The sequence below is a fragment of the Enhydra lutris genome, unplaced genomic scaffold (assembly GCF_002288905.1).
Source record: "Enhydra lutris kenyoni isolate GAN:26980312 unplaced genomic scaffold, ASM228890v2 scaffoldscaffold18, whole genome shotgun sequence".
Classification (NCBI taxonomy): domain Eukaryota; kingdom Metazoa; phylum Chordata; class Mammalia; order Carnivora; family Mustelidae; genus Enhydra; species Enhydra lutris.
The window spans coordinates 15,215,916-15,231,410 of NW_019154102.1; the positions used below are offsets into that span (position 1 = coordinate 15,215,916).

At 38.6% G+C, this 15,495-nt stretch overlaps 2 protein-coding genes across 10 annotated transcripts in view; one reads left to right on the plus strand and one right to left on the minus strand.

Moving 5' to 3' along the window:
* LOC111147950 (UDP-glucose pyrophosphorylase 2) overlaps window positions 1-13,637 on the plus strand; it is a 74,591-nt gene extending 60,954 nt beyond the window's left edge. For all 5 annotated transcript variants that reach the window (XM_022504233.1, XM_022504235.1, XM_022504234.1 and 2 more), the window contains 7 exons: window positions 1,705-1,890; window positions 3,095-3,228; window positions 4,887-5,184; window positions 6,277-6,474; window positions 7,039-7,281; window positions 10,559-10,663; window positions 12,580-13,637. In XM_022504233.1, coding sequence (XP_022359941.1) covers window positions 1,705-1,890; window positions 3,095-3,228; window positions 4,887-5,184; window positions 6,277-6,474; window positions 7,039-7,281; window positions 10,559-10,663; window positions 12,580-12,687 — 1,272 coding nt within the window. In that variant the 3' untranslated portion in view covers window positions 12,688-13,637. The remainder of the gene's footprint in view (window positions 1-1,704; window positions 1,891-3,094; window positions 3,229-4,886; window positions 5,185-6,276; window positions 6,475-7,038; window positions 7,282-10,558; window positions 10,664-12,579) is intronic.
* Window positions 13,638-13,645: 8 nt separating this feature from the next.
* LOC111147949 (VPS54, GARP complex subunit) overlaps window positions 13,646-15,495 on the minus strand; it is a 103,858-nt gene continuing 102,008 nt past the window's right edge. For all 5 annotated transcript variants that reach the window (XM_022504227.1, XM_022504226.1, XM_022504228.1 and 2 more), the window contains one exon: window positions 13,646-15,046. In XM_022504227.1, coding sequence (XP_022359935.1) covers window positions 14,941-15,046 — 106 coding nt within the window. In that variant the 3' untranslated portion in view covers window positions 13,646-14,940. The remainder of the gene's footprint in view (window positions 15,047-15,495) is intronic.

Consider the following 15,495-nt stretch of genomic DNA (forward strand, 5'->3'; position numbering starts at 1 on the left):
CTTTCCAGGAATGCTAGTCAACTGCGTCACAGGCACTTTGTGTGTGTGTTGGGTATCCCAAGTTGTTATCATCCATATGTTGTCCTCACCTGGACTAAGAGCTTCTGGAGAAGCAACCGGTATAATCTGTGTTCTTTCCTACCTCCCCATCATCCTTTTCCTTGGTGGTTAGCATCCCAGTACTTGGGCAGCACCCACTGAGGGCCATGGTGCCCCCAAGTCTGACCCCTCCTCTCTCTTTCCCTGTCACCAGCCCTCTTTTAAGTATGAGTGACTGCTGAAGACTGCTTAGTGGCACTTACCAGGAAGATTGACGGTCCTACCACATTAGGAACTAATTCAAAATGAGTGATAATTAGGTGGTAGTCAGTGAAGAGTCTTAGAGAAGAGTGCTTATTTCTCAGCATTTACACCAAGCAAAAAGTGCATTCATCTGCAGTGGGCAGTTAACAGAGTGTCTTGCAGGGTAGATGAAATAAGAGTCCCAGACTAGTTTGTATAGGGAGAACTGCGAAGAGCAGAAATCATGTGGTCAGGAGTCGACATAGGACATGTATGTGTGTTTGACCAAGTATAAATGGATGTTTGTCTCCACAGCCTAGTCACTGGAATGTGAGTCCATCAGCTCCTTTCCCAATTACAGACTTTATCCACCACCCATCCACACAGCCTCTATAGGCAGCAAAACAAAAACAGCTTAGCTCATAGTGAGCACTTACTATATGGTTGTATTTCTTCAGTCCCCTCAATTGTTACGTGTCCTACACCATGATGATATAACTGAAGAGTACATTTGATGATGTATTCCATTAAAGAAGGATAACAACAACAACAACAACAACAAAAAGCCCTATAAATGGTTAGAGAATATACTGTGATCTTTTCAAAAGCTTTCATTCTTGCTGTAAGATCTTTAGACTTGATTGTACCTCTGCTTTGAAGAAAAGAATTTGGGCTCCCACTATGTGGTTGTTCCTGTCCTAGGAGGGAGAAGTTGAAGAGTAATGCTCTGTGCTCCCAGAAATAGAGAGGGTCCATGGAGGAAGGGATTCTCTTCAGCCTTAGTTCTTACCTTACTACCCCATCAGGATATTATTTGGAGCAGTGAGAACACAATTTTCCAATTTGACCTTCTATACAATAATCCCTGAGAGTTAAATTTTTAAGGAATTCTGTCCTTGATACATACCTAGAAATATGATAAAAACAGCATGCCACTTCTTCCTCTGAAGACTTACTTTTGAATGGAGGAGAAAGGCAAGGAACATTTAGGTTTTGGTTTCTGCCTCCTTGAAGAAGTATATATACTTTTCCAGAATTGAAGTAGATCCATACACCACCAGAATGAGTTTTGTGTACCCCATTTACTATACCAGTGCAAATGGGGAATTCTAAATTTTTATATGTAGTCCAAGTGACTTAGATGTCCTCAACAGCCAGACAAATATTTGTAGACTGTAACTTTTCCCCCTTCTTGTCCTTCATTGTAATGTAAATGAACCACTGAACTACTTTGTGCAAGAGCAGTTGCCTATAAAGTATTTGATTTTGTACCAGGAGGACTTGTGATATTAAAGGGAATGTAGTTGAAACTTTCCGTGGAGAAAAGCAGAATTCTTTAAGGACACATGGAAATAACCCTGTGATTGACTGAATTTAACTTCTCATAAAGCTATTTGAATTCTGTAAATTTTTAAATTTCAGATTCAACCCTATGAAAAGATAAAGGCCAGAGGCTTACCTGACAATATATCTTCCGTGCTGAACAAGCTGGTGGTGGTGAAACTCAATGGAGGTTTGGGAACCAGCATGGGCTGCAAAGGCCCAAAAAGTCTGATCGGTGTGAGGAACGAAAATACCTTTTTGGATCTGACCGTTCAGCAGATTGAAGTGAGTAACTTACATTCAGCCTTTCTCATGAACTACTAAAACCAGTTTTAGGTTATTATAAATGTTACCTTATAAAATAACAGATGTGGATTTGAGCTAGTCAAGGAGCTTGCTATCTTTAGTTTATTAGTATATAAAAAGGTTTGGTTTTCCCAAGGGCACCCTAAGGAGGGTGATGTAAAATAGAAGCTTTTGATCTTTAAATAGCATATGTGGTTGTTGAAATCTCTGGATCTTTTTGGATTCTCCTTTGATCGCCCCACCACTCTCCTGCCTCTTTCTGATGGCAGCCTTCATCACAGCTGGGATGATCTGGTTTTATTAACCCCTTCTGGTTGGCAGCCATGGATGCTAAGAACTGTCCTTGCCTTCTCTCTTATGATAAAGTCGTTAATCGTGGACCATAAGTTCTTCAGGGGCAGTCTTCTTCATCTCTTTGTGTCTAGTGTCCAGTACAGTGCTGGCAGCTACAGTAGTAACACCAGCAGCAGCAGTGACTAACATTCATCTAGCATGTACTGGACACAGTATTATTCTGTGAATTGACTCATTTGTTCCTCTCAACAACTCTGTAAGATAAGTACTCTTTATATTATCATCCCCATTTTACAGATGAGGAAACCAAGGCACAGAGAGGTTGATTACTTGCCCAAGATTCCCTATGTGAACAAAGGACTGTTTGACTTCTGAGAACTTGTTTTCTTCTTCACTCTGTGTTGCCTCTTAACTCTTCCCAGAGATGGAAAAGATTTCGGTTGGGGTGTGATTCACAGTTCTTGACATTAATCCTGAGACTAGAGAACCATGTCTTTGTAACATTTGTACTTTCCTCCCCACTGTGCTCTGAACATAGAGTAAATGTTTCGTCAGCATTTGCCTGTCCAGTAAGGCCACAGGGCACTGGCTGTGCACACAACTCCAGAGTTGGATTGTGGGGGGTATCCCGGCTCTGCTGGTGACCTGCCGCCTCTCTGGCCCTTAGTTCAGCCATTTGTATATTGCAGACAATAGTTTCTGTCTCATAGGATTGTGATTTAATGAGCAAGTCCGTGGCTTAGCAAAATGTCCAGCTTATGCTAAATATTTGTATTTGGCTACATATAGGTGATGTTTTGGATACTTTGTGATTAACCATTATGAGTTTTACATTTTTAAGTGAAAGAAAAGTAGGTTTGGGTAATCTGATTACTATTTTCCTCCCTAGCATTTGAACAAAACCTACAATACAGATGTTCCTCTTGTTCTAATGAACTCTTTCAACACGGATGAAGATACAAAAAAAATACTACAGAAGTACAATCACTGTCGTGTGAAAATTTACACTTTTAATCAAAGCAGGTACAGTAAGTAAAAAATAAAAATAAAAAAATTCTGGAGAGTGTTACTCCCGGGAAACAAAGTTTGCTTTGTCTTGTTTAAATACAGCAGCCTCAAGATACACATGTGCCAAAAACTCATGTTTGCAAATCTTCAGTGTCTTTAAAGGCTGAACACTTGTTTGTAGATAGGTGATTGTTATAATCACTCTCTGATTCTTCCTAAGAGAGAATCTGCTTGTTCCATGTCCAGAATATTTGAGGATGACATAGGTCTTTGTTTTCTGAGGGCATATTTGGGCTCCATGTGGGTCTATGAAAATTTTTATATGTTCTACAGTATTAATAATCTTCTTTCATATGGGAAGAAATTTATTCAACATCCTGTAAAGGCTTGGGGGAAATTTAATAAATCCTGGAAAAAAATGTTCCACTTTGAAGAAAGGAAAGTAAGGGTAGGCATACCTTGTTTGATCGCACTTCAACTGTGCTTTGTAGATACCGCCTTTTTTTTTTTTCCGCAAGTTGAAGATTGTTATACCCCTGCATTGAGCAAGTAAGTCTGTTGATATTGGTGCCACTTTTCCAACAGCATTTGCTAACTTTGTGTCTGTGTCACACATTTTGGTATTCTCACAGTATTTCAAATGTGTTCTTTATTATTGTATTTGTTATGATGATCTGTGATCAGTGATTACGAATTGCTAAAAAGCCAGATGATGGTTAGCATTTTTGAGCAATGAAATATTTTTTTAAATTAGAGTATGTATATTTTTTTAGACACAATGCTACTGCATACTTAATAGACTATAGTATAATGTAAACATAACTTTTATATGCACTGGGAAACCAAAACATTTACTTCAATCACTTTACTGCAACATTTGCTTTATTGCTATGGTCTGGAACAGAACCTGCAGTATCTCCAGGATATGCCTGTAGAAAGGGACTCAGATGATGACTTTGGATAAAGCCAAGGCAACTAGGGAACTAAGTTTTCCATCTAGGGATGAATATGGGTCTATATGGGCTTGTGCAGAACAGGTAATTCTGAAAGTTTTACCATTTGTTGTTTTAATCTGTTTTTTCATGGACACTTGGCGTGTTGCAGGTGCTCTGCCTCCATCTTCTGGTTGGTGCTTGGTCTCTTAGTGCTGGCTCCTGTTACCCCTGCTCCCACTGCCAGTCCCCACACCTGTTCTCACTAGCGGTAGGGAGCAAATGTCCCTGAGCACTAATCTGCTGTTGACCTTTTGGGAAAGAAAGAGCACCACCCCTGAATATATGTTTGTAAGAATGGGCAGATTTTTCCAAAGTTGGAGGGAAAAGAATAATTCCATAACCAAAGAAGTTTGAGAAATTTATTTAATGTGTATTTCCTCTTATAGTATCATAAAATCTATTAAGACTCTAGAAGTATTAGGTGTCCTCCCATCTTTATGACGCTGGAAATTTGTTTTGCAGCAAATATTATGATCTAGGAAACTGATTATTGGACAACACAGATAAGAGATTTTCTTAAATGGATTTACCTCTGATTAAATTACTACTGATAGACTGAAAAGGAGGGAAGTTTTATTTAACTTTAAACGTACTGTTTTACTTGAAGGTCTTGATACTGAAAAAGACCTTGGTTTTTGTGTGTGTGTGTGTGTGTGTGTGCTTTTTTTTTTTTTAAAGGTACCCAAGGATTAATAAAGAATCTCTACTGCCTGTAGCAAAGGATGTCTCATACTCAGGGGAAAATACAGAAGCATGGTACCCTCCAGGTCATGGTGATATTTACGCCAGTTTCTACAACTCTGGTTTGCTCGACACCCTTATAGGAGAAGGCAAAGAGTATATTTTTGTGTCTAACATAGATAATCTGGGTGCCACCGTGGATCTTTATATTCTTAATCATCTAATGAACCCACCCAATGGAAAACCCTGTGAATTTGTCATGGAAGTCACAAATAAAACACGTGCAGATGTAAAGGTAAATACTGAGAGGAAGCAGTTCGGGGATTCACATCTTCACATTGCATAGGTTATGTAGTTCAGATCCTTTTTTTTTTTAATTGGTAAGTTTCAGTGGTAAACAAAACAACACATTAATCTATTGTTAAGACAGAGTGAGATAGTATTCTGTAGAGTACCTTAAGTTCCACCTGAAATAAATTGAGATTTAACAGTATTGTTGAATAATCCATATGGACTATTTTAACTGAAAACAGTTTCACATATATTTATAGGGTAAGTCAAAACACTTTCAAATGTTTTGTTCAAACCTTTGATATTCTTCTAGTTTGGTGCTTAAAAGTATTTATTTCATTTTTCCTTTTAGTGAAAATTTACTATTTCTGTTTCTACCTGTGCATTTTTATATGTATTTTTTTTCATCACTGTAATATCTCTGTAGTTGCCCCAAAAAAATGTTTAACTTTGCATGTTTAGTGGTCATGAAATGGTACACAAGGTTTTACTACTTAGCCACAGGGAGTGAGAGAAATGGGCAGTGTGTGAATACTAAAATGGTTAGTCTCTTTGTTGGGTTCTACGTGTCTTGCGATGCCCCCTGACACGTGCATAAATTTCCCCCTCTCCACACACTGCTCTGGCCTCATGACTGTAAGGACATCTCTAAGCTGAGGCTACTCAGGGGGTCACTTCTAACCCATTTGTGCCTCTGTCTTCCTTTTTCTCTTCTTATCCCAGAGTCAGTCAGAGCAGAGTCTGAGGGAGTAGAACTAGTTCTTTAGTGATGGATGGTGGTTTGGGAATGAGAGGAATGGCTGTTCCTGTAGACCTTCGAAAAGCGAGGAAGACTCTGCTGTACTCCCAGGGCTTTTACTGTGGACAAGAGGGTGGGTTTACAGTATAAAATGACAACCTGAATATTTTCTTTGGCTCTACCATTAAATGTATGTTGCTGTGTATCACAGATTGAATCAATGCCAAAACTTTTTATTTCTGGGGGATTTTATCATCAGTGTCTTTTCTCTAACACTTTCACAGACTAGAAATAGTGTGGTATGGTTGTGACTGGGAGAGATGTGGAGTACTTACACACTCTTCTCTGCCTTTCTAGGGTGGCACACTTACCCAGTATGAAGGCAAATTGAGACTGGTGGAAATCGCTCAAGTGCCAAAAGCACATGTTGACGAGTTCAAGTCTGTGTCAAAATTCAAAATATTTAACACAAACAACCTGTGGATCTCTCTTGCAGCAGTTAAAAGACTGCAGGAGCAAAATGCTATTGATATGGAGATCATTGTGAATCCAAAGGTAAGCCAGAGGTGCAGCCCTAGCCTCCTTATTCCTAAGATCACAGTAGGTAGGCTACACATAGATCCACTGCCCCCTCTCTCTGGCCCATCTATTCACAGGTCCTTCTTTTTTGCCTAGTAAGTCACTCCAGTTCCTGGTCCTGTCTTTCAGAGTTAACACCCATCTCTTTACTGTGCCAAGCCTTGGTGCTCTTTCTTGACACAAGGCTGTGGTAGTGGCAAGAGCACGGGGCCCAAAAGTAGAAAACCTACCTTGGGCTTGTTGCTCTGACACTTAAAGGTGTTGGCCACAGGCATCTTGCATGAATTTTCTGTGAACCATCGGTTCTTTATTGTAAAATGGAAACATGACTAAACAGAGACGTTACGATGCTGAAATAAAAACCATGTACGTCTAAGCACCAGTACCTGACATTTAGGTACTTGCTAAATGTCACTTCTCAAAATTCTGTCTCCTTCAGTGGATCTGTGAGACCACTCCCCAAATATTAACCGGCCCACATGGAACTAAGTTGCTAAAACCTATTTCTCCTCTCCCCCTGCCCCCTTTTCTTTCTTACAGACTTTGGATGGAGGCCTGAATGTCATTCAGTTAGAAACTGCAGTAGGGGCAGCCATAAAAAGTTTTGAGAACTCTCTAGGTATTAATGTTCCTAGGAGCCGCTTTCTACCTGTCAAAACCACATCAGATCTCTTGCTCGTGATGTCAAACCTCTATAGCCTTAATGCAGGATCTTTGACAATGAGTGAAAAGCGGGAATTTCCTACAGTACCCTTGGTTAAATTAGGCAGCTCTTTTACAAAGGTACGTAATTATAGATATATATGTGAATTTGTAGTTCTTAAATATGTAAGTATAAAAAAGGTTGGAATGATGTGAATTGGGGTCTAATTACAGTCTCAGCTGCTGACCTATTAAATTCCTCTTTGAGGTCTTTTAAAGGGAATCAACCATAAAAGATAAAGATGTAACTTACTTTCGAAATCTGATTGCTAAAGAGTGGAAAAGAACATTTAACTTTGGGACATTTTACTTTATGTCTCCTGTAAAACTATTCACTGCTTTCATCAGTGGGAGAATGTTAACTCCGTTTTAACAAATATTGAGCCCCTACCATATGCTGAGCAGTGTTCCACGTGCTGCAGAGTTAGCAGTAAATAAAATGGACTAAAATCCTTGCCTTTATGAGTATTCTAGCAGGGTAAAAATGATAATAAGCAAATGTATGTCAAGTGGTAGAAAATGCTTTGGAGAAAAACCAAGCAGGAATAGGGAATGTGTGTGGGGGTAGTGTTGGTGTAATTTTACACTGCATGGCCAGAGATGGTCTCACTGAGAAATTGAGTGCACCATGCAGGTATCTGGGGTGAAAAGCATTCATGGCAAGGATAGGAAAACCCCACCCTACCATGATAAGCGGAATTTGAAACATTTCATCACATCAGATATCCTGAGGTTAATGAAGTGTGACAGAGTAAGCCTTTGTGGCTGGCCTGGAGTCCTGCTAGGCCCAAGTCTATTCTAATCCTGGTTGTGGGTTCGTGCCACTTGGTGGGGAGGTATGTACTGCCTCTTATATTGATGGGGAATGACTGTGGGTCCTGTGGCTGTGTTGCAATTTCCAGGATAACATCAGGCACTTTAAGGACTCTCCCTGTTTTGGGTGCCTCTTACCAGCCTGGTTGAGCTGGGAAAATCCCAGTGGTACAAAGACCCACCATCTTCCCACATCGTGAGAGGGCACTGCCAGCCATTTTTCTTTCTTCCCTTTCTTGTCTTTTTTTTTTTTCTTTAGAAACAGATTATTTGACAGAAAGAGAGCACAAGTAGGCAGAGGGAGAGGGAGAAGCAGACTCCCTGCTGAGTAGAGAGCCTAACATGGCTCATTCCCAGGATCATGACCTGAGCCGAAAGCAGATGCTTAACCAGCTAAGCCACCCGGGGTCCCCAGCCATTTTTCTACGTAGCCTCACCCTTCCCTCTTCATTTCCCCATCACTCTTCATAGCCTCTTCAATACTCTGCAGGAGATAAGAACGTTAGCTGCCCAAATTCAGAACCGGGGTCTAAGTGGGCATGGCTAATTGCTCTGAGGAAGAAAATGTTTTAGGGACTTTACAAAGCACAATGTGGCTGGGGCAGAGTAAGTAAGTGAGAGATGGGGATAGTAGTTGGGTCAGACAGGAAACAGTCCTAATATGTAGAACTTTGTAACTGAATATTGGAAATGTGGGTGGCTTTTTCTTTTCCTGGAGGATGGAGAAACCATCAAAGAAGTTGCAAGCTAAGGGGTGAAATGACTAATCTGCTGAATGAGGGTAGATTCAGAGAGATTAGGGAATTGGCTGTTGTAGGAATCCTGGCAAGAGGAAATGGTGGCTTTGACCAGGGTGATGGCAGTGAAAATAATGAAAATATGTTGACATTCTGAGATATTTTGAAAGTTGTACCTATAGGATTTGCTCTTGGATGAGACGGGAGTGCAAAAGAAAAAAGGTTAAGGATGATTGCATGGTTTTTAGGCTGTGCAACTGGAAGCGTGGAATTTCCTGCCATTTATGGAGATGGGGGAAGTAGGTTTAGGGGAACAGGATGGGGATTTCAATTTTGGAGATACTGTACTTATTAGACCTTCAAATTTATTAGACTGTTTCTAGATCAGAGGAGACAGGTAAATTTGAGAGTCCTCTGTTCATACTGGTATTTAAAGCCATGAGATAGGTATCACTTAGGAGGTAAAAGGACTATCCCCCAAGATAGTCCAAGGCTTAGAGGATGGGGATGAGGTAGAGGAAGCAGCAAAAGTCACTGAGGAGTTACAGATGAGGAATTGGTGGTAGAAAACCATCAATGTGTAAGCCCTAAAAGCCAAATTAAGAAAATGTCTCAGGAAAGAGGGAGTGATCATCTATGTCAAGTGCTGCTGTTGATTCAAGTAAGATGAATGGTTCAGGATCAATGAGAATTCATCAGTAGGATTATCAATATAGAAGTTTTGGAGCCTGAGGGGCGCCTGGGTGGCTCAGTGTGTTAAAGCCTCTGCATTCGGCTTGGGTCATGATCCCAGGGTCCTGGGGTCGAGTCCCCCAATCGGGCTCTCTGCTCAGCAGGGAGCCTGCTTCCCCTTCTCCCTCTGCCTGCCTCTCTGCCTTCTTGTGATCTCTGTCTGTCAAATAACTAAGTAAATAAATAAAAGTTTTTAAAAAAATGTTCTGGAGCCTGACTGGAAGGGATTTAATAGAGAAAAGGAGAAATTAGAGATATGTAGATAACTAATTCAGAATTTTGCCCTAAAAACAAAACAAAACAATTGCAGCCATGGATATAGAAAGGGATGTAAATTTGAGAGTTCGTTTTGTTTGGTTTTTAAAGATGGGAGAATTTATGGTATGTTTACACATTGACTGGAATTGATGCAATCAGAGAGAAAACACTAAAGAAGGAGAATCACTGGACAATATCCTTGAATAGGCCAGAAGAAGGACTGGCCTTAAGTTGGAGTAAAGAGTCCAACCCCAGTACTAGGCAGGGACAGAGTAACGGGCTCGGAGGCAAGTGGGTTGTGGTAGAAGTCAATGGAACTTTTCAGACTGCTTCTAATTTTCTTAGCAAAATAGTAAACAAGGCCCTATAAGATAATGTCTAGTCCCTATAAAAGGAAATAACATAATCATCATTTGTACTGATAATCTGAGCTGTTGCTGTGCATGAAATATTCCACTTTTGAAATATTCCCATAAACCCCAGCTCCAGTCTGGCTTGCTTCAGTGATGATCTCTTTCCAACTAAACTCCAGATAATCTGAACTACTCATTGGGCTTTTAGCATGTTGTTTATCTTTTTATTTATTAATGCCTGTTCTGATTAGTGGTAGTATAAATTGCTTGACTATAGGGACAGTGTTCATATTTCCTGGTCTCTCCTGCACAGCATCTAGCATCTAGCAAATGGGTTCTTCCCATCGAGGGCCTGAGGTTGGCCATAAACAGAATGTTTTCGCAGTTCAGTTAAACTATTTGTTAATCCCTGTTTCTTTTTGTTGTTTTTGTTAACCCATTCTTGAAACAATGTGTTTCTTTCAGGTACAGGATTATCTAAGGAGATTTGAAAGTATACCAGATATGCTTGAATTGGATCACCTCACAGTTTCAGGAGATGTGACATTTGGCAAGAATGTTTCACTAAAGGTGTGTTGTTCTGATGAAAATTATAGTTTTTACAGCTTTACAAAACAGGTTTCATTTTCTAGTCCTAAATTTACCTTTATTTGAAAGAATACTTCTTAATCTATACCAGATGTTTATAAGACATAAATACATTTTTAAAATGAAATAGCTTACCACAATATTTAGCATTAATACTATCTTCCATAGATATACAACATAGTTAAAATACAATAATAATTGTTGTATATAGGAACTTTGCTTTCCATTTGAATGCTGTATTCCACAAACACAAGTAATTTAACTGGTACTATTTTATTGAAATGACAGTCTGTAAAAGAGAATCACTATTAAAGTAGCATTAGCTCACCCAAGATGACTATTTGAATCTGAATGAAAGTAGAAAAAATGATAACTTCACTTATACTAATTATAATATATTCTTTTTTTAAAAGATTTTATTTATTTGACAGAGAGAGAGAGATCACAAGCAGGCAGAGAGTCAGGCAGAGAGAGAGGGGGAAGCAGGCTCCCTGCTGAGCAGAGAGCCCGATGTGGGGCTCGATCCCAGGGCCCTGAGATCATGACCTGAGCCGAAGGCAGCGGCTTAATCCTTTGAGCCACCCAGGCACCCCTAAATATAATATATTCTTTTAAAGTAATCGGTTGTCTTCAGTATAGAGATTTATTCACATACTACAGTACTTGGGTACTCAGATGAGTATCATTCTAGCCTAAGAGATAGGAAGGACTATGGGTATAAGTATTAAAGCTCAAAACCAAAGATACAACAGCTTTTTCCTATTCTTCCTTTAGTAAAGCTCCTTAAATAAAGATCTTGAGAAAACAAAAAAAATATATGTGTGTGTGTATATATATATATTTATATACAGTTGACCCTAGAACAACATGGGGGCTGGGGAGAGTGACCACTATAGTCGAAACCCATGTATAACTTTTGACTCCCCAGAAATGTAACTAATAACAGCCTATTGTTGACTGGAAGTCTTACTAATAACAGTTGATTAACATATTTTGTAGGTCATATATATTATATACTGTATTCTTACAATAGAGGAAGCTAGAGATAAGAAAATTTTAAGAAAATCATTTTCAGTACTGTTCTGTATTTATTGAAAAAAGTGCATGTAAGTGGGACCCAGACCATTCAAACATGAGTTCTAGGGTCAACCGTACAGACCTGTATTTATGTGTATATATATATATAGAACTTTATTGCTGATATTATGTGTGTATATACACACATGTACATGAAACCTTACTGCTAATACTGTCTCATCTGTACAGTCTCATTTAAGACATGAAAAATGTATTAGTAAACTATTTTTAAAAAACAAAAACCCAAACCTGTATGTAAATATAAACCAAGCACCTCAGTATCTTTTTTTTTTTTTTCTTAATTTTACCTATTTATTTGACAGACAGAGATCACAAGTAGGCAGAGAGGCAGGCAGAGAGAGGGGGGAAGCAGGCTTCCTGCTGAGCAGAGAGCCCGATGTGGGGCTCGATCCCAGGACCCTGGGATCATGACCCGAGCCAAAGGCAGAGGCTTTAACCCATTGAGCCACCCAGGTGCCCCGCACCTCAGTATCTTTATGAAGGTAGATAATGCTGGTGACCTTGTAGGTAGTTCTTTCAAAGGGCCAGTCATGCTGGGCCCTTTGGCACAGGGTCTACTTCTCACTTCTAGTACCACCTCTGATACAGAGGCAAAGTCTCTAGAACTACTGCCAGGATTCCTAGAGGGACACATAAAATTTTCCTTAGCCTATTATTTTTCATGTTTAATATTGCTATATGTACAACTGCTACATTGTAAATGGAGTTCTACATAAATTTGGTAATTGTAAGAAAATCAGTTGCATTTCAGCTGCAGTATTAAATATATTCTCTTCTGTTTTGTCTTCCCTGTCACATAGGGAACAGTTATCATCATTGCAAATCACGGTGACCGAATCGACATCCCACCTGGAGCAGTATTAGAGAACAAGATTGTATCAGGGAACCTTCGTATCTTGGACCACTGAAATGAAAAATACTGTGTACACTTCATACTAATTATGGGCTAAACAGTTTCTTATAATGAAATGTTCTCTAGGATTCTAAAATCAGCAGGTACTTTACTATGTTACTGTACCCTGCGATATTAATTTTTAAAGTAGAGGGGTTTTTTTTTTTGCAATATGCTTTTAGTTGAAGAAAAGCACAGATGGAAGCAATATTTTTCTTCTTTGAAGAGGACCCTGAAAGTTAGTTCATCTTAAAGTGCAATACTATTTAATCTTAAAACTGGGGCAGCTCTAATGGAACATCGTTTAACTGAGGCCTCAGTGACGGTCACTTTGAATTGCTTGTGATTTCAAAAATAAAGCTGTGAGGCAATCCATGTGCACATGTACACTTTCACTGCTAACTTTATGAAATAGTTTATGAAAAATGGTTTACTCTTGCAAAACAGTTACTGGACCAGTTGGAAGATTTGCTCTTGAAATATTTAAGTACTCACTGGCCAGTTACCTAACACATCTAGTTTTTGCTTTTCTAAGAAACTTAACCACATCATTCTTTCCATGGGAATTAAACCTGAAGGTATTTAGTACCTCTCATCTAGTCCTAAGCCTGGGATGCCTGCCATGTTCTCCACAGACTCTCCATTTATTAAAACAAAGTGATGTTTCTTTTCCCAGCTCAAGAGTTTGGGGGTGGGTAGAGGTAGGGTATTTCTTTTATATCCTTGTTCTCTAGTATGATGGGGTGGAGGTATAACTTTATAAAAAGTTCCCTTTCCCCAAAGCATTCTTGGTGTGACTGAAAATATTCACGAATAACCTTTCAAATCAGCCCTGCTGATAGTTTAATTTGTGGCTTTTCTCTAAAGATTAATTACATTTTCTAATTTTTCCATACTTGTTTTTGAGTAGGCTGCTTGTAATTTAAAGTTTCCTGTATACTATTAAAAAAAAAGTTGCCTTATAAAGTCTGGTAATTTTTTACAGCTTTATTTTAGACAGTTTAAGAACCAATGACATACCTTAGTAATGATAAAGAAAACAGGCTTTCCTTTTAGGAAATGGAAGAGCACAAAATAAGACTATTTCATTGTACATAATCACCACAAGGTTAGGCACTCTGACAGGGTTAGGCAAGATCCCGGTATGAGGTGAGGCACAGGCACTTTCATTTGTAGAGTGCTGCTGATTCTAGTTTTGAAGGTAGGTATTATAAAATCTTTAAATAACTTACTCGTCACCTTGTATTTCTGACCCCAACACAGCAGCCTATATTTTAAAAGTTCCGTTTTCTTCCTGGTCTTTGATCATATACACGTCAAAAGTAACTTCTTTTAAAAACAAGAACCCAAGGGGGCCATATTTCATATGTTATCTAAATATTAAAATGAGAACTCATAAATAGGGAGAATATATGAAAATGTATTCTTACCATTTGCTAGAAATAAAAAGGAAAAAAGAGCCCCACAAACCAATCCTTCATAGATACTTTTATAAAAATACAGCTATTAAACTGCAGTCTTTCATATACCACTTCCGAAAAGTATTTAAATTAGTAGTTGCATAAATAAATGCCAGTATCTTATTCTTTAATTATTACTGTGATCAGACTTTCAGGTATTTAGACTACTCTGGAAGGCTTTACCCAGTTGACATACAGTGGTAGAAAGATTAAATATGCGACACCCAAGGCCTGAAACTTGACATTGGTCACTAAAACAAAAATTGAATTTCTAAATCCAAGCAATCAAAAGATGTTTATTTTTTATAGAAAGATCTGTAAAAAAATAATTTTTCAAACAGCTTTACTTTCATAGAGAAAACTTTCTACAGAGGTTGACTAAGATTTAATATTTTAAATTGTACCATCATTAAATAAGGTGGGACACCATATGAATTTCATTGCACTGGAAGAAATGCAAAGCATTTTTTAATATAAAGTATACAGAGCATTCTAGTCAACTACAGCTGTGTTACAGCTATGTGTTCTTTTGGATTTGGTCCAAAGAAACCTGAGTCTGTTTCCAGAGAGAATGAAAAATGTTATAGACACCTGATCAGTTACTCCTCACTGAAGGAAGCATAAAAATGGCATTCCTTGTAGATCCCACTGAATCCCAGTTTCCCAACACTGATACTTTCCTTTTCCCCTTCCCCTATCCAGTTCACTTTGGGTTTGAGGTTCAGTTCTTGAATGACAGGCATCCACATTTTCTTCATAAATACACACATCCCATGGTCAGATGAGCTACCCAGTTTTCCAGTATGTCATCACCTCTTTTGTTCCCAGATCTCGGACATATTTAGGTCCAAATCTTTAAGACCTTTTAAGGCTTGAAGATTTCCAGTGTAAAAAGCTACATCTGCTGTGACCAACCTAGATATTGGAGAGAAAACTATTTTTAATCTCACTTTTACTGCGTAAAGAAGCAATGTTCATACAGTCAGTCTTACTCTAACTGCCAAGACTATTATTTAAAATTCATATTTCCTAGGGACCAAATGTCAGTATGTTTCCTAGCAGGATTTCTGCTATCAGAAAGTTAGAGTGCTTTCTTTCAACAATGAATATCTTGAAAAGGAATAAACCAGTGCAGGCTGGACTTGGTTTCATAATTCTGCCCAATAAAATAGATTTATCTTAAAACAATATGAAATAAAATAGAACAATAATACATTAAGATGTTTCTTTGATAAGTTGTCACTAGAGTATACAGTTGACTCTTGAACATCAGGGTTTGAACTGCACAGGTCTATTTACAGATATTTTTTGACATGGTACAGCATGAAATGTACTTTTATGATTTTCAAAACCTTTTCCCTAGC